Genomic DNA, 23,718 nt, shown 5'->3' with positions numbered 1-23,718 from the left:
TCAACATTAGGAGGAACTTCCTGACAGTAAGGGCTATTCAATTGTGGAACAAACTCCCTCGAAGTGTGGCGGAGTCTCCTTCTTTGGAGGTCTTTAAGCAGAGGCTGGATGGCCATCTGTTAGGGATGCTTTGATTGAGAGTTCCTGCATGGCAGGGGGTTGGACTGGATGGTCCTTGTGGTTTCTTCCAACTCTACAATTCTATGATTCTATGAAAAATCTGCCTTTATATGGTCTATCAGTCTACCAGAAATCCTACCTGGCAAGCGACATATTTCTGGCAACTGATCTTGATTACAAGGAAAGTGGGGCTTCTGGAGATGAAAATGGAAATATGGACATAGTCATTCTGGGTCAACTATTTTGATTGTTTGTTTTTCTATTGCACTTTTCAGATAATGTTACTGTAGTTTTAGGAGTGTTAGTGGTATTGATGCAATCAAGATAATAATCAAATTGTGTTAAATTAATTCTAAAGTATCAATTTCCGTTTCATGTTTTTCTTCCAGCTGTATCGTAGTGATAGTGACAGTTCCACTCTGCCAAGAAAGTCACCTTTCATCCGAAATACTTTGGAAAGGCGTACATTGCGTTATAAGCAGGTATATGTGTGAGAGTAAATCTGCAAAGATTGGGATTTTTTCGTGGCAGAAGTATTTCTATAGAAAGGAGTTGAATTTTCACTCCATTGACATGCCATTAAGTCTATTGTGATAAAGGGCCAAAAATAAATAAAATAGTGATCTGACCAAAAACATGAAAAATTGAAACAATATATAAATAATAAATTGTTTGGGAAAATAACACACACACACCACCGCTTTGTTTCTCAAAATGATTATGCTATTTTCCCCTTTCATTTTTGCTTGGAGGTGAGACCCATTGAATTAAATGGATCTTAGTGATTGCCCCCTGCCCCAGAGCAAAAGAAATGGGATGGATTTTTCTCATACATTTAGATCTCCTTTTTAAAAAAGGGGGGAAAAATTAAACCATGCTTTGAAATTCTTCCTGTTTCAAATTCATTGGGCTGATGCATTTTTCAGATTCACAAAATCAAACATCATTTCATGCTATTTTACCTTATGTCATATATCTTCCAGGCATACATTAGTAGCACACCATATTTGGGGGCAGGGGTAGTTTAGCCTATCCTTTTTTTATTTATCCTGCTTTAGAATATTTTAGTCTTGTTGCCACATTTTTATATCCATCTCTCAGCAATCATGTAGATCATCTTTGGCTGATCTTATGGAAAGGACATCACTAGACCTGGAGCTGGATCTTCAGGCTTCCAGAACAAGGCAGAGGCACTTGAATGAAGAATTGTCTGTTCTGCGAGAGTTGCGGCAACGCCTGGAGGATGCCCAGCTTACTGGTCAAACTGACCTGCCTCATTGGGTCCTTCGGGATGAACGATTCCGAAACTTGCTGAAGGAAGCAGAAAAACAGGTATGGCATACTGGGGTCTGCAGCCCATTGTAATAGGTATATTACATTGTGCATAAAGTACTGAGATAAAGAACTGGGCTTTTCTCAATTTTGAACATATTAAAAATTCAGTTTACTATAAGTCATTGCAGAAAAAAGTGCTAAAGAGTTCAGTGAATTGAAAACCCCTTTGCATCTGAGAAATGGTTTTCCCCATGGTTTCTTAGAAGATTTCGAGGGAATTTATTTAGGAAGTAATTCAACTCCCAGAAAACCTAGACTCATCATGAAGCTCAGAGAGTTTGTGTTTTTGTAAGTAGTTCAAATCCTATTTCAAGACAGCCTTAAATTAATTCATACAGATGATCTAGGTAATTTGATATAACAGTAAGTTACAGAAAGGAATTAATTGTGACTACTGCTTCAGTACCTGAGAACTACCTGTGCCTGCCTGTTTTTGTTGAAACAATTATTTCTCTGGTATTAGGACCCTGAAATATCTGTTGAATTGATTCTGTGCTTCTGGCAGAGTAGGAAACAAATACAGTGTGCCCACACTATGAGCGGGTGCCCTATACGTGGCTTCCTGCTTATGTAGAAGCCGTGTGACGGGAGAGTGAATGGCATGTGCGCCCGCAGCACCTACGCTATCCCACGCCACGAGCACGAGCTCCATTCAATCGAATGGGACTCAAGCTTACACATTTTTTGGCTTATGAGGGAGGGGGAGCGGAATGGATCCCCTGTGTAAGCCAAGGGACTACTGTACAAATGCACTGAGCAGCACCGATGTTCATCAAATGCTTCTCACTTTGAAAATTATGCATACCAGGTCTTACCATGTTGACAGCAACTAATTTATAAGCTAAAGTCAAAGGCTTTCATGTCTGACATCCATAGTTTTTTGTGAGTTTTTCAGGCTATGAGGCTATGTTCTAGCCTCTTTTCCCCACAAACCAAACCAACAGTTGGGCCACACAATATACAGAAAACCTACACACACAGACAGATACCTACATAAGAACTCCAACCATCACCTAGGACAAAAAAGAAGCACAATAAAAACACTGGTAGACTGAGCCTAAAGGATCTGTGAACCCGACTTCCTGAAAGGTTAATTGAAGCACCGAGACTGGGCTCCAGCTCAGACATCAAAAGGGCTGCCAGACCCAGAAAAAACCCATAGAAATGAAGACAAACAACCACCCAAAGGGAAGGTATTTTTTGACCATACATCAAAGGAATCACAGACAAAATAGGGAAAGTGGTAAGGAAACACAACCTCCAAATGGGTCTACAAACCAACCAAGAAAAATCCAACAAATGTGCTTAGCGAAGGACAGGAGAGACCCTCTCATGGCCGCAGGAGTTTATCACATACCGTGTAGCTGCGGACAAGTCTACATAGAGACCACCAAATGCAGCGTTCAAACACGAATCAAGGAACACAAGGGACACAGTTTTTGTGTGGCTCTTGGTAGCTTTGTTAGCTATGTGGATCTTGAGTGTGGTGCTGTTAAGAAAAAAAATCATTTGTTGTTTCTTTATATGCTTCATTTACAACTTGCTTCTCTAGTTAGAAACTGAGAAATATAGGAAACTGTCTTTTACAGTCAGATCTGAATCTGACTCAATATTGTCACCTGATTTGCAGAGGCACAGTTTTAGGAGGGATGTTTTCAGTTTTCTATCCAAGCAGTAACCAGGCCCTGATCTTGTTGTTCAGCTTCCAAAACCAGATGTGGTGGATTGGCTGTGATGTGGGTGTTATGGTGATAAGTGTTACACACTAAGAATGGTGGATGGCTGTATATGCTTTTTTTGTGAAGCAAGTAATTTTTCCTCAGCTATAGTCATTGTGGAACTGATGGTATCTCCTTCTACTTAAAGGTGCAAAAGTGTATTTGGCCCAGTGTCTGAAGCAAGTAGGAGCACACACTTTAGGATGGCCTATACCCACTTAAGAGATTTGGCAACAGCTTTTAGTATAAACAATTATATAATTAAAAGTCATTTTTGTTTCTATATATTTTCGCTTTAGACAAGACAGACCAAATTTGAGCATCATCAACAGCAAGCAGCTGAAAAATTGCTTAAAAAAGCATCCAAAGAAGTATACCAGCTGCGTGGACAAAATCAGAAGGAGCCTATTCAAGTGCAGACTTTTCGGTATGGTGTTCCAAGATAAATCGAATAATCTTTGTTCTGATGCCTTTCAGATACATGTTAGTGCACTAATGTTTATGGATATCACTGTTATTGAAAATCCTAGTTAAGTTGTTGCCTTCCTCTATGCTTCCATTAGTTTATCTTCCTTCTCCACATAATTGCTTATTCCTGTACATTTCCTGAGTTCAAGTTTGAGGAAGTTTGATAAAATTAGCATGTGCTGTGTCCATACTGCATATCAATAGTAAAATGTAAAGCTAGTTTGCTAGTTCCAGACTAAGTGAATAATCATTTTCCACCAGTAAGTTGTCAAGTATGCATAAACTGCAGGGATATCAGTAGGCTCACCACATGAAGGCTTAGCGCTCAGTAAATTGGTAAACCTGGGCCAGAGTTGTACCACTTCAAGGTTCACATGAGGGCTCACAGGGCTGAATGCTTGTGCTTATTGGGGCTCTTGGGGCCTCCCCAGCTTGATTTCTCCATGATATGCCAATGTTTAAGCATGGTATAGTGGTTTGAATGTTGCATATGTATGACTCTGGAGACCAGGGTTCAAATCCCTATTTGGCCAAGGAATCCCACTCAGTAACCCTGGGCAAGTCACACTCTCTTAGCCTCAGAGGATGGCAGTGGCAAACCACCTATGAACAGATCTTGCCAAGAAAACCCCATGTTATGATCACATAAGTTGGAAACAACTTGAAGGCACAGCACCACCACCTCAGCAACAACAAATGAAAAAAAATAAAATAAAGGGATTCATTATGTGATCTCCTCCTTCTTGTCAGAAGTAGTACAGCCCCAACACAGGTTTGCCACCTCAGTGAGAACTAATCACAGGCCTCTGGAATACAGAGATTCTAGAACCAGTTACTTAGGGGGTTGGGGAATGCACTTGGAATACAGCTCTTGTTAAATATACAGTTGGCTGTCCATATCCACAGATTCTGCATCCACAGATTCATCCATCCAAACCTTCATTTTGCCATTTATTTAATGCTGTGGTCCCCAAACTGTGCCCTTTAAGAGATTTTGGATTTCAGCTCCCAGAAGTCTCAGCCATGTTGGGACAGTAGTCTAGGATTCTGGGAGCTGAAGTCCAAAATCCCTTAAAGAGCACAATTTGGGGACCACTGATTTAATGGATACTACTTTATGCACCTATACGGCTTGGGTCCAGGCTGTTTGAAGGACTGTATCTACCTGTATGAGGCCCCGAGAATATTGAGGTCATGGAGAAAGGCCCTTCTCTCTGTCCCACCAGCCTCTCAGGCGTATCTGATGGGAACAAGAGAAAGGGCCTTTTCATTGGCTGCTCCCAAGCTCTGGAATGCCCTCCCTAGAGAAGCCAGGATGGCTCCATCCCTGCTGTCCTCCTGGTGGCAGGTAAAGACATTTCTGTGCTGCCAGGCTTTCGCATGACAGGGATGCTTTTTGTTTGTTTGTTTTAAAGAGTTTTAAACTTTAAATTTTAATAATGTAATGTTTTTAATTGTTTGAATTGTTTAATTTTTTTTAACTTGTATTTTGCATAGTTATAGTGTTTTAACTTGAACTGTTTTAGATTTGTAAGCTGCCTTGAGTCCCTGTACTGAGAGGAAGGCAGGATATAAATAAACATAACAACAATAATAATTGTATATAATGGGGCTTAAGCATCCATGGATTTTTGTATCCCTGGGTGGTGGTGGGGCCTTTGAACTTAGTGAATACCAAGGGTTCTCTGTACTCACATTCTCAGATGTAGCTGTATTTTGTTTTTTCTAGCGTTTAGGGGGCATCTACATAATAATGCAATTTGACACCACTCTAACTACCATGGCTCCATCCTACAGAATCCTGGGATTTGTAGTTTTGTGAGGCACCAACATTCTTTGGCAGAGAAGGCTTAAGTTCTTGTAAAGCTACAAATCCTGGGATTCCATAGGATGGAGCTGCAACATTGAAAGTGGTGTCAAACTGCATTATTTCTACAGTGCAAATGCACCCTAAGTACATATGTTTGGAATTTGCAAATTGAAATTTACTCTTAGGTGATTACATTTTTTTAGGTTCACTTTTATTTTGAGTATGAGTTATATTGTCTAGTAAATAGAGAAAACAGATTTTTTTTAAAAAATATTACCTCTTTGAAGAGCCTGTGCATAAAATCATAGAATCATAGAGTTGGAAGAGACCACAAGGGCCATCCAGTCCAACCCCCTGCCATGCAGGAAATCTCAATCAAAGCATACCTGACAGATGGTCATCCAGCCTCTCCTTAAAGATCTCCAAAGGAGACTCCACTACACTCCGAGGGAGTGTGTTCCACTGTCAAACAGCCCTTACTGTCAGGATGTTCCTCCTAATGTCGAGGTGGAATCTATTTACCTGTAGCTTGCATCCATTGTTCTGGGTCCTGTTCTCTGAAGCAGCAGAAAACAAGCTTGCTCTCTCCTCAGTATGGCATCCCTTCAAATATTTAAACAGGGCTATCACATCACCTCTTAACCTTCTCTTCTCCAGGCTAAACATCCCCAGCTCCCTAAGTCATTCCTCATAGGGCATGGTTTCCAGACCCTTCACCATGTTAGTCACCTTCCTTTGGACACACTCCATGATTGAACAAGTTTAGAAATAAATTACTGTATTGTTCCTTCAACAGAATAAAATGTAAACTTCTAAAAAGATTGGAAGTTCACAAATTTTAGTTACACGGTTTTAATTAAGGTGCAATTTCCTTGATAAGTTATTTTGCTCTGATCACAAGTGTGAAAAGTGTTCATATAAACTGTAATGTTTATACAATTTCTTTCCTATAAATTGTGACAGGGAGAAGATGGCATTCTTTACAAGGCCAAGGATCAATATACCTCCTCTTCCAGCTGATGATGTATAACATGTTACATTATAAACATGAAGTATTTATCTGCCTGTTCCTATTTTATAGTGAAGTTACTAAACCAGTTAAGTTTATTTTTTAAAACCTTTGTGTAAAAACTATTAATATACACATTTTGTAAAAAAAAGTAAAAATAAACAAAAACATATAAATATATACATATATATTTTATAATAGTGACTGCAGCAAGGCTTGGTTTTTCCTTGTTGTGAAACTTATGTCGCTGAAGACGACTTATTTTATATTAAAGAAAAAAAATCAACTATCCTATTAGAGTGTGTACAGTTTTTATGCAGTTTTATTTGACTTAAAAGGCTGGAAGACAGAAACAAAGTGAGTTCAGGCAAATTCACTGTATTGTAATTTATTTATAGTAACTCATTTTCCTTGAAGGAAAATATTTACTTTTAAGTTGTATTTTAAAAGACAGACATTTTGTTACTCAGTATTTGTCATACAGTAGAATGGAACCATTGAGCTGGTTTTGTTTCTGATAGCTGAAGTGAAAATAGTATCTTCTAAATTTGTTGTTTTTTAAAATCAGCTTTACTGTCTGCCTCTTATAATGTAACAAGTATTTTGGCACTGCCTTTATATAAAAATAGCACACCTACAATTTTTTCTTTTTCTAATGTACCATTAAAATGCCATGGAATGTTGCAGGGCACAACTGCTTGTTCTTTACTCTGCACAAATAGATTGTTCTCATTTCAGTTTTGTCAAGTATGTCTTTTATAATTTTAACTAGCTTTTCTGTTTAACGAGGGAAGGAAGAAGGTGACAGGTTTTGCTTTAACTGTTGTTATAGAAAAAGCGCCTATGAGTTAATTGTACTAATTAGTAATATAATATTTAACAGTTTGGCTAGTGATATGCTCCAGAAATTGGATAGGAAATCACCCAGTCATCATATGATAATGACTTTCCTTCAGTATCTTCATAGGTCTTGCATTCCAAACTTTATTACTTTTAATGAATTATATATATTTGGTTTTAAAAAGCCCCTAAAATCATACCACATATGGTGCTTGATCCTAATGTTCAGCATGTGAGGCCATGCCTTGCATATAGAATAGACAGCAATAGAATTTACATTTCTATACCACTTATCAGTGAACTCAGCACTCTCTAAGTGCTATACAATCTGTAAACCAGTTGCCCCCAACAGGCTGGGTTGTTGAGGGCAACTGGTTTACCAGCCTATGAAAGATGGAAGGTTGAGTCAACCTTGGAGCCCTGTGATCGAATTCACAGCCTTGTGGTTACAGTACTGGCATTTAACCACTGCGCCACCAGGGCTCCTGTCATCACAGGGGAGAGGCTGACAGGTGGCTAGGAGTGGCCCCTGGCCTCTCTAGCCGCAAATGTCCAGCGATCATCTCAGGACCACAGTGACCAGACAGCCTGCTCTGAAAGCTGGCTGCTGCTGCAGTCCCATACAGACTGCCAGCAATGAGCAGATTTTCCCCATTCCTTTTGCTCGCATCCTCAGGCCACCTTAAGCAGACTCAGAGCTGCTTCTGGCTGTGTCAAGGGCATGCTTCATCTGTACACCACACCCCTGAAGCGGTTGGAAGTCAGACCTTTTGCCCTCTCTTTCGTGCCAAAGTTTTAATGACTGAATCTTAAGAAGTAGGTTATTATTTGGGAGGAAGTATCATAATGAATTTCAGTGGTTGTTCAATCAAGGCTTTATTCTGTCAAAGTACAGAAATCCAAGCTGAGTATATTCCTGAAACCTCTCCAGTTACTGAGCCATTAGCAGAAATCACTTCTGTAGATATTTATATTTTTCTCCATTGCTTTGCATAAACGCTACAAGTGCTATGAACTTTTCAAAGAAATAAAACTAGAGTTTTCCACATGCAAAATTCAGCTATATGGATTACTACAGCAATATTTCAAATATCACTCAAATGCTACATTCAGTGCTAATTGTTTATTATTTGTGTTTCCACCATCTCCCCTTTTTTCTAGTAAACATTGTTTGGTTTTAAAATCTGTAACCCTAACCTCCCAAGTTCTGGCAGCCTCATCTGGCCTTATATGTTATGCACACTTCTAAATTTGTATCATTCTTTCCACTGCTAATAATTTCAGCTATTGAATGGCTTATACTCTGATATGGAACAGAGACTGTTACACTTAAAGTACTTTTAATTAAGACAGAAGTAAGACAGAACCATGTGCTAAAGCAGTTCAAAGAGTTAGAGTCTTCCATTGGAGCCCCTAGCTTGGGAAGGAATCTATTTGGATTTAGAAAAACCTGTAGCTTGTGTTAAATTTGAACTGTCACCTTGAATTCCTGAGAGTGCCACTTTTTGTGTCTTGCAAATGTATGAAAATATTGTATGTTATGTTATTATATGCAGCTTCAGTTACCCAAAGATTTATGTTCTTTTTAGGGGCCATCAGTAAAACTTAACTTTTTTTTTTAAACTATAGGACACTGTCAAGTCAAACTTTGATTTTATTTAAAAATGAAATACAGGTTGAGTATCCCATATCCAGAATCTGAAATCCAAAATATTCCAAAATCATCCACATGGATGGCTGAGATAGTGACACCTTTATTTTCTGATGGTTCATTGTATATGGACTTTCTTTCATGCACAAAATTATTAAAAATATTGTGTATAAAATAACCTTCAGGCTATGTGTATAAGGTGTATATGAAACAAATGATTTTTTTGTTTAGAATTAGGTCCATCTCCAAGATATCTCATTATATATATGCAAGTATTTTTTAAAAATCCAAAATCTAAGCATTTTGGATAAGGGAGATTCAACCTGTAGTGCCTTAGGGAGGCCTGATACCAAAGAAAGTGGTTGTTAAGCTGGAAACCAGTCAGCACCAGTGTTTGGAGCTTGAGCATTATGTTACGGTCATGATAACCGAATCATTAAATTGCTTTCCATGGTCTGTGAAGTAGTGATTATAAACCATCAGTAGTGTGAACTGTCAAATGTAGATTAAAGAGTAATAGAGCAGTCCTAGACATGTGTACTCAGAGTTAAGACAAATGAGTTCAGTGGTATTTAATTCTATATGAGAGCATAGGACTGCAGCCTAAATTGATCAAATTAACATGAATTGTATAGGATCACACTAGATGTATATTGTAAACTTTTCCACATGTTGGGGTAACTGAAATGGGAATCTTTGCTATTATCATCATGGACTGCTCTGTAGAATCTCGATGTATAAGAAGACTGAGAAAGTGTTTCTTGCCAAGAAAAGGTGATCCTGGAACTGCAGTAAGAAGAAAGAGCTGGAAGTACACTGGAAGCTGGGGGTGGGGGGAGGTCATTGTTCTAATAACTGTTAAGAAGATTTCAACTGATTTGCCTGTATGGTGGTTATTTAAAAATATCAGTATTTGCCAAAAGATATCAGGTCTTGCATTTGCTGCATCCTATCATAGTCCAGTATGTAATCTGTTTGGGCAACAAGTCAGCAGATTTAATGCACTTGGAAAAGGTAGTAAATGAAGCCTTTCCAGTATTTTTTCCCCCAGTCTAAGAGGAGCAATCATGTTTTATGCAGAGCACTTTCAGTCACCTGGGGAATATGCTAATTGTGATAAAGGGCAGTCAGTATAAATACTGCTATCTGTTATCACAAATTGGGATCAGTTTTGGTTTGTGTATGTTAAGTCCACCTACTTAGGGCTCCCTGAGAAGATGATGTTGCTGGATTGTACTCGTAGCCACTCTGTGTTGTGGTCACAGTATTTAAGCATGGTAAGATTCTGATTGTCAAAATGAATACTATTTCAGTGTGTTAAAAAGTAATATACTCTTCAGTATTCATTATTTGTGTTTGTCAAAGTTTCTAAACTTTGTCATTTGTATTTGAAAAGTATTTGCAAAATAAATAAAGAAAATCTTGCCATAAATGCATTGCTGTGTGTATCAATTTAAAATTCATGCTAGATAGAATTGATTCTGGGTCGTGGTTAAGCCATTCTTTAGAAGTTTTAAAAATTGAATATGTTACCCATATTTTAAAAACTTCATTAATTATTTGCAAGGTTCAGTTTTCTGTTTCCACATTTATAGTATTGTGATGTCTTCTCTTCTGAAATATTCAGAGGCACAATACTGCACGTGATTGTCACATCAAAAAAGATAGTGATGAAGTGACACCTGTGCAGTGCTGCAGTTTCAATGACAGTGTCAGATAATACAGTTAGTAGAGGTATTTTTTGGCCTAATTTGTTGGACTGGTATGTATAATTAAGACTGAACAGGGGCCAAGATGCCTGCAACTGTTTTCAATGTTGGTTGCACTGCTATCTACTACTTCATCAAACACATAACTGAATAATTCTGTTATGATTAGTTAGGCAAGGTGAAGGACTGTCTGTGATGGCAAACATAACATTTTGCAATATTTTTACACATAAAATACCCAAGATTAATTCTTAAAGTTCATAACCAAAAGTGATCTGATCTGTCATTTTTGTTATAGTTGTTTGAACTCCTCTAAATGGCTCTTGTTGCAGAATGTTCATCTCTGCTGTAGTTAAAGATTGTTATGGTGGGCCATCTTTCCCCTACCCCATACTACTTGATAAGGAATATGGCAATAATAATAGCTGCCTTAATTTATAGTTATTGAATGAATTACATCAACATAATACAGGCAAAGCCTCTGTAGAAAGCTTCTTTTTGTGCCCCATAGCCTCTCTTTTCTTCCCTTGTCCTCTGTCTAGCTGATATTCTGCAGCATTGGAATTGGGAGGGTGGAGAATTGGGAGCCTGGATAAACAGACTTCTGGTGGCAGGTTCCAATAATACATCTGTAGTAAACAGTGCAATGAAACTTGAGCAGGGAAAGAATGATATTGGCAAGGCAAACAGCAGGTGCTTCCATAATCCCTTACTGAAGATGCATCAACATTTTGAGGAATGTGACAAATAGAAGGACCAGGGCTCATTCTATGAGTTTGGAGCTACATAATTGATTTGAAGCTCTTTTCCCTTATCAGTGATGATGAGGAACAAGAGTAACAATGTCAGTCTTCAGAGAAGGTGATCTTAGAAGATTCAGCACATGGAATGGCTGCTGCCAGTTCTCAGAGATGTGTGGTGGTGGTAGGAGACTGACTGCTGAAGGCCTTTGTGAGCTGACAGGATGTCTCGAGGTGTGCTGTTTCTCTGGGACAAAAGTCCATACTGCAACAGGCTGACAAGGCTTGTCAAACTCACTGACCCTTCCTTTTGGCCCATGTGGGAATCGATGACACAGCAAGGCCTTCATGCTATCAGAAGGGATTATAAGGTTCTAAGTTGAAGGACCTTGATGCATAGGTTGTCATTTTGTCTCGCCTCCCAATTCAAGGACAGGGCCTAAGAAGGGAAAGAAGAATGGTGGAAGTGAACAACTGGCTCCACAGATGGTGTCAGTGGAAACAATTTTGCTTCTTAGGCCATGGTCTGTGGTTTCATGAAGATGGGCTTCTGGCCAGTGATGGGCTGCTCCTCACAGCAGTTGTCAGGAACGTTTTTGCTAAAAGGCTCACAAACCTAATCAGGAGGGCTTTAAACTGAAGTATGTGGGGGAGGGAGACAGTATGCTTGAGGGAAGGAGTTCATCAAGTGCTGAAGATAATAGCCCAAATGTTGCAGAAAGAACTGGGCGAATAGTACAAGAACCCAACAGTGGGAGGGAAAAACCCTTTTTGAATTAGCAGCTAGGGGGGAATGACCTATGGTCTACACTAATGCAGATAGCATGGGAAATAAACTAGATGAACTTCAATTCTTAATGTAGCAAAGTAAATATAATACAGTGGGCCCTCCCCTTATGTCAGGATCTGTCTGGATCCCTCCACATATGGAGAAATCTGCACATGCTGAAGCCTCATTTGAAGTAATGGGGCTCGCGCCCCTTTACTTCTTCCAGGCCGCATGAAGGGCTTTTCCAGTGCGGCTTTCAGCGTATGCAACAAAAAGGGGGAAACTAAGTGTAGTCAGACACACATTCTAGATGTTAAGAAAGTCGATTTCAGTAAACTTAGGGAAATACTGGATATTATCTTGTGGTCAGAAATACTAAAAAAAGAAGGGTTCATGATGGATGGGAGTTTCTTAAAAGTGAGATACTGAAGGAACAAAGAGGAGGGAAAGGGGAAAGTGTCTAAAGCAACCAGAATGGATGTCTACTGAATATTCAACTGAGCTAAGATTTAAAAGGGGCATATACAAGAAATGGGGAAAGGGGGAAATCACCAAAGAGGAAATCAAATAACCAGCACATATAGCTGCAGCACCGATGTGCTGCCAAAACGAAGCCGCCTAGAGCAGCAGCTGTTTTGCAGTGCCGCAAACAGGAAAGGGTACCGCCATGATGCCACTTCCTGCCAGCGGCATCAGGGTGCTGCGCAGCTCTTGCATCGTCATGGCAGCCCCTGTGTGGATAGGAGACTGCCATGATGGTGCCGCCCCTGTGCACTAGGGTTCGGGAATGTGCGGTAGCTGTATGCTCCCGAACCTTAATTTTGGCCCGACAACAACGCTTTCTGCCAGTCTATATCGGGTCTTAGAAAAGCTAAAATGTAAAATGAGCTCAGGCTTGCTAGAAAGGTTACAAACAATTAAAATGACCTTTTTTTGTTATCTCCATAGCAAAAGGAAGAACAACGAAATGGGAGGGCAGCTTTGTGTTGTGAAAATGCTAACGGGACAGAAAAAGGGCAGAACTACTCAACACCTCAGTCTTCTCCCAAAAGGAAAATTGCTCATCCAGGGGAAAAAGGAGCAGATGACACAGTACAGGAAATGCAGCACAGAATAGGTAGATGTAGAACAGGAATACCTAGCTATTCTAAATAAATGCAAGTCTCCAAGGCCAGATGAACTACATCTAAGGGTATTAAAAGAACTGGCAGACATAATCTCAGAACCACTGATAATAATCTTTGAAAATTCCTGGAGAAGAGGAGAAGTCCCAGCAGACTGGAAAAGGATAAATGCTGTCATTTTCAAAAAGGGAAAAATAGAGGACCCAAACAATTACCACCCAGCCAGCCTGACATCAATAAGAAAGATTCTAGAGCAGATCATTAAACAGATAGTCAGTAAGCAATTGGAAAGGAATGCCGTGGTAACTAAAAATCAACATGAGTTTCACAAAACCAAGTAATTTCTCTCTCTCTTCATAGAAACTTGGTAGACGAAGGGAGTGCTTGGATGTAGCATATCTTAAGGCCTTTGGCAAGGTCCACCATTATATTCTTGCAAACAAGCTAGTAAAATGTGGGCTAGACAATTGAACTGTTAGGTGAATTAGTAATTGTTGATCAGCTAGACTCAAAGGGTACTCAACAATGGCTCCTTTCCTGGAGAGAAATGACTATTAAGATGCCACAGAGCCTTTTCTTGGACCCAGTGCTATTCAACATCTTTATCAGTGACTTGGATGATGGATTAGAGAGCATGAGTGACAACACACATCCTCTCAAGCTTAGAGGAAGGCAAAGACAAACCTGAACAAATCTTGCCAAGAAAATCCTGTGATGGGTTCACCTTAGGGTCACCATAAGTTGGAAATGACTTAAAGACACGCGCGTGCACACACACAAACTATGTTCCTAAAAACAAGAAAAAGAAAAAGGCACCACTTACATATAGGACAAAACTTGATTTTAACCTATACTAATGCATTTTAGAGCATCACCTGTTTAGATGTTTGCCACATACATCCAGATATATTAAAACAGTAGAATATTATGAAGAAAGGTTGTAGCTCAGCCAGCCAGAATGCTCAATTATATTTCATAGTCAAGCCAAACTGCATGGAAATTATTCTGTAGTTGGTGTTGCATTAAAGACTATTTTCTCATTTGTAGGAAACCCATATTTAGGTTTGGGTATTCATTGGTTCAGCTGGTGATGTATCCCATTTTCCTAAAAGAATTCTTTTCACCCTAGATTGGAGTCCCCTGGAAGATACTAGCAACTAGTTCAAGTTGAGACATTGCATGCCTTTGTGCTCTCCTTTACTGGGATAATGAGAAACATTGTGCTGGTTTACAAGGAAACTACTATGAAGATGTGCAATCCAGTCCTCTTCTTTCATATGGTGATAATGGTTCAGTTCCTTGTAGCAAAGAGCCACCAAGGCATCTTTCTCAATGTACTGTGAACATCATTGGTGAGTACTTGAACAGAAAATATCTCCTTAAATAGACTAGCTCCAAAAACTAAGCCAGTAAAAAGATGTTCGTGATGGGCTCATTTGCAGTATTTGAAAACTACAAGATTCTTCATTTTTATTCCGAAGTTCCTGGTGAGTGATAGAAGGGGTCAGATGTCCTCATAGGTCCTAGCTAAAGGGGGGCTCACCTTATAATTATGCCTTCATGAACAAGGATGTACTTTTCTCCACTTAGCTTCCTGGAGGATAACAGTTAACAACTCTTTGGTGTTAACTTTTACCACAGGTCACTGGGAGTGGAATAGAAAAGACTGTGTTATTATATGAAATCCAAGACATCCAGTTTGCCAGAGCAGTGAGAAACAAGACATATGCATCTACCTGTAAAATGGGATCTGTAATCCCATACTCCCTGACCAGTAGCACAAAAATAGTTAAGTCTCATACAGAATGCTAAAATGTCAGGAGTGCAAACCCACATGCCTAGCAAAAAGTTTTGGTTATTGTCAAGCCTTCACTAAGCGTTTGAGTTTACAACTATTGGATAGAATAAGTTATTGGATGCAATAATTTGCTGTACGAATTCCAACGGGCCATTCACATAGCACACAATCCCTCCCCGTGTGAGGAAGAAATATCTGCACACTGAGGCCTCAATAGCTGTGCTTCTTCTCTTTTCTTGATCAGCACCTGCCTGGGAGTGGCAGGTGCTCAGCCTCATCCAGCCTTTTCCTCTTCATGTGACAAGGAGACTTGGGAATGGAATACATTGCTGCATGCAAAGAAGATAGACCTCATCTCCACTGCAGAATTAATGCAGTTTGACTGCTTTAACTACCACGGCTCAATGCTATGGGATTCTCAGATCTGTAGTATTGTAGATTTTTTAGCCACCTCTGTCAGAAAGCTCTGGTGCTACAACGAACTACAAAGCCCAGGATTCCATATCTTTGAGCTGTATTATTTCTGTAGTGCAGATAAGGCCAGAGAGCGACTATTATGACTGAATGAGGATGCAATCAGCTTATACTCCCCTGACATACAGAAATCTCATTTCACAGTGATTGCTGCTGCTGCTATTGCTATTGTTGTAGTGCTGCTTCACATCATTTCTGACTTATGGCAACCCAAAGCCAACCCTATCATGGGGTTGTCTTGGCAAGATCCTTGCAGAGGGCCGTTGCCTTTGCCTTCCTCTGAGCCTGAGAGTGTGTAAATTGCCCCAGGTCACCCAGTGGGTTTCCATGGCCAAGTGGGCATTTGAAACCTGGTCTCCAGAGTCATAGTCTAGTGTCAAACCACTACACCATGCTGGCTCTCACAGGTGAGCTCAGTACAATTCCCTGGGAGAGGAACAACATGGACTCTTGAGCACTGCAGGGATTTCCATAATATGTTGTGCAGAATCCTGTCTTTACAGACCTCATAAATGCCTACATCTCTCTTGCACATCTCCATCCTTTGGATTGATAGCATATGTATCTTTTGCCCTTCCTTTTGCCCTTCCTTCCTATACCACAAGAGATGTGTCTGACTTTCATAGGCTACCCAAAGCTCATTCCTTAATATATGAACTAGATCTTAAGTACTAAGATATGGGAAACCTCTCCTTTGTGACTGTCATCTGAGCCTAACTTTAAACATAGAGCCCCCCTGCAGAATGCAGCCGTGAATGGTTTTATCTGCCTTCTTTTCAGTTTTTAATCAAGCTAGTCCTGAATGACAACAGAATGCAAGTATGTATCTTTTCAGATAATACACTTTCTTTTACTTTTGTTAAAAAGAGGAAAGCAGAAACACTCTCCTGGGTATGATAGGCTCAAGTGATTCATAGCGTACATGTAAAACACCATTGCCACCACAGTGCAGTGTGAGCTGCAAGAGGAATAAGGATGTTTTAAGCCCCCGATTTAATCCTGAAGGATCAAAAGCCATTTGCTGCCTGTCTCTCTAGCAAGCAGGTCTCCAATAGAGAGCATAGAGGATCATGTGACTGTCACTGCTTCCTCCACATGACATCATTGCCTTTGCAGCCGTACCAGTGAAGAAAGGATGCTGTCGGGAGTTTGGGGGCTGAACCAAATGATGTTGCATTGCAGGTAAGGGGAAACCATGCTTCATAGCCTGATTTTGCAAGGCTTGTGCCTGTGCGCTTATTCTGCAATGATCCTTTGTCCATCAGGAGCTTAATTATTAATAATAATCATCATTATAAGGCCTCTGTGAATCTTGCAGGTGGAGGCTCTCTTATCTTGCTCTTCAGATCCTGACATATTCAGAAGCAATGGTGCTTGAGGGAGGTTTAAAACAGAAGAGGAAGGCAGTCTTAAAATGCATCCTGTCACATCTTTTTTCAGTAAACGACAAGCTATATTTCCATTAGTATTTGCCAAGGGGGAAATAAGAGTGACACCATGCAAGAATGACATTTTAAAAAAATCTGTATGGCCTCTGCAGTATCCAGCTATATAGGAGAAACCCTGGTTTTCCCTTTAAAAATCTTTCTAAGAGGGGCACCTTCATATCTCCTGCATAATTCCTTCATGTGTAAATTCTTATGTTTGCCTGTAAGACACTGAATGTATGACATACACAGGGCAAAATATTTTATGCGATGCTGCACGTAAACCTAACAGAGTGAAATGGCTTGCTCCTCATAGTTAGCTGGAGATAAAAATTCCTTTGCTTTTCAGTTTCTCTCCGCTAGTAAATAGCACATGAATTGCTTTGTATGATCAGTTTAAGTATCCTAGTATCCTTTCAATTAGTCAGGAATCGGGGGACATTTTAGTATTGCACTGGTAATATTTAGATACTCTGTGGTGGTTTTTGTTAGAGAGGGCTGAATATGTAAGAAACATTTAAAAAAAATGCCAGGACAGAATAGTCTTCAGTTTCCACCCCCCTTTTTAAGGCCATGGTGAAACCTACCTGTATCTGAACGGAAAGGATGACTCAGCTTATGGAGCAGCATTAAATCAAAGAGCACAGGCAATTCTTGGGTAAATTTGCATGTATTTATTTGTTAATTTTGTTAATAAGGACCCCCCCCCCCGCCATCAACTGTTTGTGCTCCTGTTGATTCTCTTATTGTTGTTTTTTCCATTGTAAAATGTTGCTAGCACACACAAAAATTGCTGTAGGCATTTTCACATTACTGGGGTCTAAGAAATGAGGAAGAGTGGATTCTCATCTTTATTTCTATGCATTACTGAGATAAGACCTAATGACGATCTGTCCCTACCGTTCAGCACAGTAAGGCATCATAAAAGTGTCATAAAAGAGTAACAAATATTTTTTTATTTAGTAATTATTGTGTATTTTTACTGCCATTGAGATGGACGGTGGGATTTTCTGCTTCATGTAAATAAAATAATTCAGTAAGCTTTAGGTAATATATACAGTGACTTAAGGGAGGAGGGTTATTTGCATGGCCTCAGGCAGCAGAATGTCTTGGGCCTTGTCAGCTTCCCACATTCCTTTCTACTACATATTGCCCAATTTATAGTGAGTGCCCACAACTGGACTTTTAGCTACTTTGGATAGTGCTAAACATGAAACTTCAACCACCTGATATTATGTAGTTTAGATTTAATTGTCATTGGCTGGAATTGTAACTTCCAACTGCCATTTTTTTCTCTATTCCTTTAATGGCATACAAAGGATCTCACACTACTGGTTCATACAAAAAGCAGTGCTAATTTTTTTGCCAGCATCTGAAGTGCATTTTAATTCAGGAGTAGCAAGAAAGGACATACCAGCAGCTGTGTCTAGGGAGGAGTCTTGAGCTACATCCCCACTGCAGAAATAATCCACTTTAACACCACTTTAATCACTGCCATGGCTCAATGCTACGGAATTCTGAGAATTGTAGTTTGGTGAGGGACAGTACAGACTGATTCCCTGTTCCATAATTGGTCCTTCAACTAACCAGGAGAACTTCTGTCTTCTCTGGATTAAGTTTCACTTTGCTCACCTTCATCCAGACTGTTACTAATGATAGGCATTGGTTTAGAACCAAGACAGCTTTTTTTGATTGAACCATCTAGCCTCTGTTTAAAAACCTCCAAAGAAGGAGACTCCACCACACTCAAAGGGAGTTTGTTCCACTGTCACACAGCTCTTACTGTCAGGAAGTTCCTCCTAATGTTGAGGTGGAATCTCCTCTCCTTTAGTTTGAATCCACTGCTCTGAGTCCTATTCTCTGAAGCAGCAGAAAACGAGCTTGCTCCATCCTCAATGTGACACCCCTTCAAATATTTAAACAGGGCTATCATATCACCTTTTAACCATCTCTTCTCCAGGTTAAACATGCCCAGCTCCCTAAACTTTTCCTCATAGGGCATGGTTTCCAGGCCTTTCACCATTTTAGTCCTTAAAGTTTTGACTGAGTTTGACTTCTAGCAAATATCCAGATAGTTGAAGTCAGCCATCATTACTACATCTCTCCTTTCTGAGTGTGTGGTCATCTGTTCTAGAAAGACATCATCCAATTCCTCATTTTCACTTGAGGGTCTGTAGTAGACTTCCGCAATAACATCCCTGTTGTTTTCCTCCCCTTTAATTTTTACCCAGATGCTCACCACCTGCCTTCCAGAATTTAAGTCCTGGATCTCCTTACAGGTGTAAACATCCCTGACATATAATGCTATTCTTCTTCCTTTCCTGTTTGGCCTATTTCTCTTTAAAAGGTTATTCCCCTCTATTCCTACATTGCAACCATGAGGGCCATCCCACCAAGTTTCAGTGATGTCTATTCTATTATATCTGCTTTGTTATGCTAGGATTTCAAGTTCATCTTGTTTATTTTCAGTGCTCTGTGCATTAGTGTAGAGATAAATAAGACCATGGGTCCTCCCCTCTAGCTGCCTGTGTAAAGTTTTTGCCTCCCACTGTTGGGACCTTGCACTATTTGCCTTGTTTTCTCTAAAACAGTTTGACCAGTATATCCAGTTCTTGATGTACTCCATGGGTATTTAGATCCATCTTCATGCAATACTATATCTATATCTATATATATATATATATATATATATAGAGAGAGAGAGAGAGAGAGAGAGAGAGAGAGAGTCATTTGGGTTTATAATAGCTTACTTTTATTTAATACCAAAAGTGTATATTCAGTTTGTCCTATTATTTTGTTATTCTATTTACTATTCTGATCCTGGCTTTTTATATCCTTAAGTAAACCAACTAAAACATTGAACATGGTTTATTGTTTTAATGTACTAGACCACCCATGCTAAGTGGAAAGGAGTAGTAGAGCTAGGTGTTAACAACATGCTGATGGCACAAGACAACCTCTCCCAGAGATTTCATGTATATATTAAACAGCATGGGGAAGAGAACAAACTGCAGAGGGACACCATAGACCAGGGGTAGGCAACCTTTTTGAGCCGGGGGCCGGGTTGCTGTCCTTCAGACAACTGGGGGGGCGAAGCCAAAAAATAATTAATTAAATATTTTTTAAAAAAAATTAATTAAAAAAATAAACCAGGACAAATGTAGGACAAAATTTTCAGAAGGAGGACACTTTTTTATAAAAAATGGGGGACACGCAAAAAAAATTGATTTTAAAAAAATGTTAATATAAATGCATGTTTCGGAGGCTTCTATAGACAATTGCCCCCCTTGCCTGCCGCTTGCCCCCCCGCCCGCCTCCTCCTGATAGGCAAAGGTCCCACTCCCTCATGTGAGAGGCCAAAGGCTCTAGCGAAAATCGGCGGCAGGACCGGGCTGGGGCCGGTCCCAAGGCCTTGCCGGGTCGCATCTGGCCCGCGGGCCGCAGGTTGCCTACCCCTGCCATAGACCAATAGCCAAAGAACTGATCAGGATTTTCCCAGCACCATCTTCTTGGTTTGTCCCTTTAGGAAGGAATGTAGCCACTTTAAAACAATGCTGAGTCACAGCCCAAAGATACTATGTTTGATGGTACTGAACTCTGTCAAGAAGCCCAGCAAAATTATTAGGACAAACCTTCCCTTTCAATTCTGGCACAGTTCATCAACCAAGGCAACAAAAGTTGCCTCTACCCCATAGCTGGACCAGAAACCAGATTGAGGAAGAGGCAGCGCTGGTATTATTATTATTATTATTATTATTATTATTATTATACTTTATTTCTAAAGCGCTGTAATTATACACAGCGCTGTACAAAGTTGGTAAACTTAAAGAGTATATAAAAGCCTGCCCAAGGCGTACACTCTAAGATAGTAACAATTAAAAAGAGGAATAGATAAAATCACCATATAGAAAAAAATAAATAAATTAAAAACATCAAATATAAAAACAAATCACATCACATCACATATAATCAGACAGCCAGATGACAATCACAAATTCCCTGAGAATGCTTCCCTAAACAATATGGTTTTCAGCTCAGCCTTAAAGATGGTTAGGGAAGTGATGAGCCGTGCATGCAGAGGAAGAAGGTTCCAGGAATGAGGGGCAGCAAGAGAGAAGGGACGGATCCGGGATGGGGCAGAGAAGATCCTGGGTTGAGAGAGGAGACTTTGGCAACCAGAGTGGAGAGTGCGAGTAGGATGTAGGGAGAGAGAAGATCAGTTAAATAAAGAGGGGACAGCCCAATGCAGGGCTTTAAAGGTGAGTAGCAAAAGTTTGTACCTGATGCGGAAAGGAAAAGGGAGCCAGTGAAAGGAGGACAACAGAGGGGAGACATGATCATAACGGCGAGTGAGTGAAATAATGTGTGCAGCTGAATGCTGAACAGAAATTAATGGGTGGAGATGAGAGAGGGGAAGCCCTGCCAAGAGGAGGTTACAGTAGTCTAATCGTGAGACCACTAAGGCATGGACCAGTGTTTTTGCGGTAGAAGCTGAGAGATATGGATGGATTTTGGCGATATTATAGAGAAAAAATCTACAGACTTTGGCTGTAGTCTGGATCTGAGGGATAAATGACAAAGAGGAGTCAAAGATGAAACCAAGACTGCGGGCTTCCTGGACCGGCTGGATAGAGATGTTATTGACAGAAATAGAAAGGAGTAGTGAAGGGTGGGCTTAGGAGGGAAAACAAGAAGCTGGGTCTTGGACTTATTTTTGCCTCAGCTCACTTCATTCAATGATTTCCACAGCTGGTGCACAATCACAGCAATCATGGAAGCTTCAGCTCTTAACAGTTTCCCTCCATCTCTGCTTTCCCAACAGCTGAAGGTTAATAAAAAGGGGGGGAGGGTGAAGGAAGAACAATTCAAAGTAAAACTTGCAGTGGATATACAAACTGACTGACACTGGAGCCACTGGAATCCACCTGAGGTTTTACTTTGAACTGATCCTCTTTCAGGATCCCATTGGATACCCCCGAGGGTCACTTAGGACCCAAACAGACAGGCCAAAATAAAGCTGCTTCAGGTCACTTTGGAGGTATGTTGTTTAAATGACACAAACATCTTAAGAGGCCAGAAGCTGTGCCTTAGGACTGGAGCGTGGCTTTGGCGTAGCTTCCGGCCTCTTAGGATGCATGTGTCATTTAAACAGCACACTTCCAAAGTGTCCTGAAGCAGCTTTATTTTGGCCTGTCTGTTTGGACCCTTAGTTCCCACAATCTTTCTCAACAAAGGACCCTCATGTACATTTTCCCCCTGAGATACTTGCCTGGCTATACTGCCCTTTTAAGAGGATTTTAAAAACAGATTTGTTTTTTTCAAGCTTTTTACGGGTTGGATTTATTACATACGTCGTTTTTCTTGCTGTTTCCAGTGTTTTGGTTTTAGTTACATTTGAATTTGCATGTTTTTGTAATATTATGTTATTTTAAATGTATTGATTTGTGAGTTTATCAATTTGTTATATTGAAACTTGAGTTCATTTTCTCATAAATAGACCTGTGAAAACAGAAATTGAACAGTGTCTGGGACATTTGTAAAATAGACGGGTGGGGGGGTGAAACGAAGCCTAAAAAATCTTACTGTGCAGACAGAATGTTTTAGGTAGTGGAAAAAGAGGACCATGGTTTTCTGTGTCCACTTTGCTTGGGTAAGAGCTTAAAATTTTAAAAGTGTGAGCCATTTCTTTTGGTTACTGGGAGGAGGGGGAGCTAGAAGACTCATTCTACAGAACTGCTGGTAGAAGAATTCTGGGACATTCCTTGCAAAAGAGGACCCTGGTTTTCTGTGTCCACTTTGCTTAGGTAAGAGCTTAAAATTGAACTGCTGGTAGAGGCATGCACCTAACAATGCATGAATTTTTCTTTTCACATTCATTTTTATTTTTTATAGTCAAGGAGGGTTTGGAGTACAGAGAAGGTCACCTGGGTACAGTGTTGGAGGACATCTCCTTCAATTTTACACTTTTCTGTTCACTACTCCCTTAAGTGTCTTGTGGGAACTTGCTTAGGGGAAGTAACTCAGAGACTTGCCTCTGGAACTAGCTAGTAGCCAGGAGCACTTTACATAACTAGAGTCCCAGTTGACTGAACTCGCTAACAGAGTTTGGGGACAAAGGCCAGGCCCACAGGGGTTCTTTACACTGGTGTTTAGCAGGGTAAGCCCACAATCTTGTTCAGTGCCTCCTTAAGACTTTTCAGTATGGACACTGAGGGACCTGCTGTAGTCACCTGCAACACTTGTGGGATGTTTGTCTTCTTGCCTACAGATGTAGGGAACTTCACCTGCACCAAGTGCAAGCTGGTAGCCCTCTTAGAAGAGAAAGTACAGCAGCTGGAGGCCCAGGTCGCTACACTTCAGCATCATAGGGAGTAAGAGGTTTTCCTGACCAGAATGGTCCAGCTGGTCCTGGACGGGAAACACACAGAGGAAGTTGCTGGGGAGGAGGAGGTCACTTCACACACAACAGAAGTAGATAGGCTGGAGCTCTCAAGGGCCGGAGGAGCGGCACTCTCGAGGAGTGGCTACTTACCCCGGCCCCTGGAGCGGCCGCTCTCAAGGGTCGGAGGAGCGGCACCTCGCCCTGGCCCCAGGAGCAGCCCCTTGCAAGGGCTGGAGGAGCAGTTGTGGGTCCCGGCCCCTGGAGCAGCACTCTCAAGGGCCAGAGGAGTGGCCACTCGCTCCAGCCCCTGGAGCAGCTAACAAGGCCAATGCTATTTTAGGCTG

The 23,718-nt window shown here is 40.5% G+C and overlaps 3 protein-coding genes across 5 annotated transcripts in view; all 3 read left to right on the top strand.

The window, feature by feature from the left end:
• Positions 1-23,718, top strand: part of LOC121925521 (protein WWC3-like) — a 529,629-nt gene that overhangs the window by 75,959 nt on the left and 429,952 nt on the right. The gene's annotated exons all lie outside the window — the stretch shown is intronic.
• Positions 229-6,749, top strand: LOC121925527 (protein WWC3-like). The gene is made up of 4 exons (XM_042457766.1): positions 229-602; positions 1,222-1,452; positions 3,473-3,600; positions 6,415-6,749. Exons 1-4 carry the CDS (start codon positions 495-497, stop codon positions 6,479-6,481), a joined length of 534 nt encoding a protein of 177 aa, XP_042313700.1. The 5' UTR covers positions 229-494; the 3' UTR covers positions 6,482-6,749.
• The window catches only part of CLCN4 (chloride voltage-gated channel 4), a 50,917-nt gene continuing 43,869 nt past the window's right edge, over positions 16,671-23,718 (top strand). The window contains exon 1 of one of the 2 annotated variants that reach the window (XM_042457762.1): positions 16,671-16,747. The gene's annotated coding sequence lies outside the window, so the exon portion shown is untranslated. The remainder of the gene's footprint in view (positions 16,748-23,718) is intronic. The other variant, XM_042457763.1, reaches the window with a different exon arrangement.

The sequence above is a fragment of the Sceloporus undulatus genome, chromosome 3 (assembly GCF_019175285.1).
Source record: "Sceloporus undulatus isolate JIND9_A2432 ecotype Alabama chromosome 3, SceUnd_v1.1, whole genome shotgun sequence".
NCBI lineage: Eukaryota > Metazoa > Chordata > Lepidosauria > Squamata > Phrynosomatidae > Sceloporus > Sceloporus undulatus.
The sequence above is the reverse complement of the archived record's forward strand: the minus strand, read 5'-3'. Positions and strand labels throughout refer to the sequence as shown.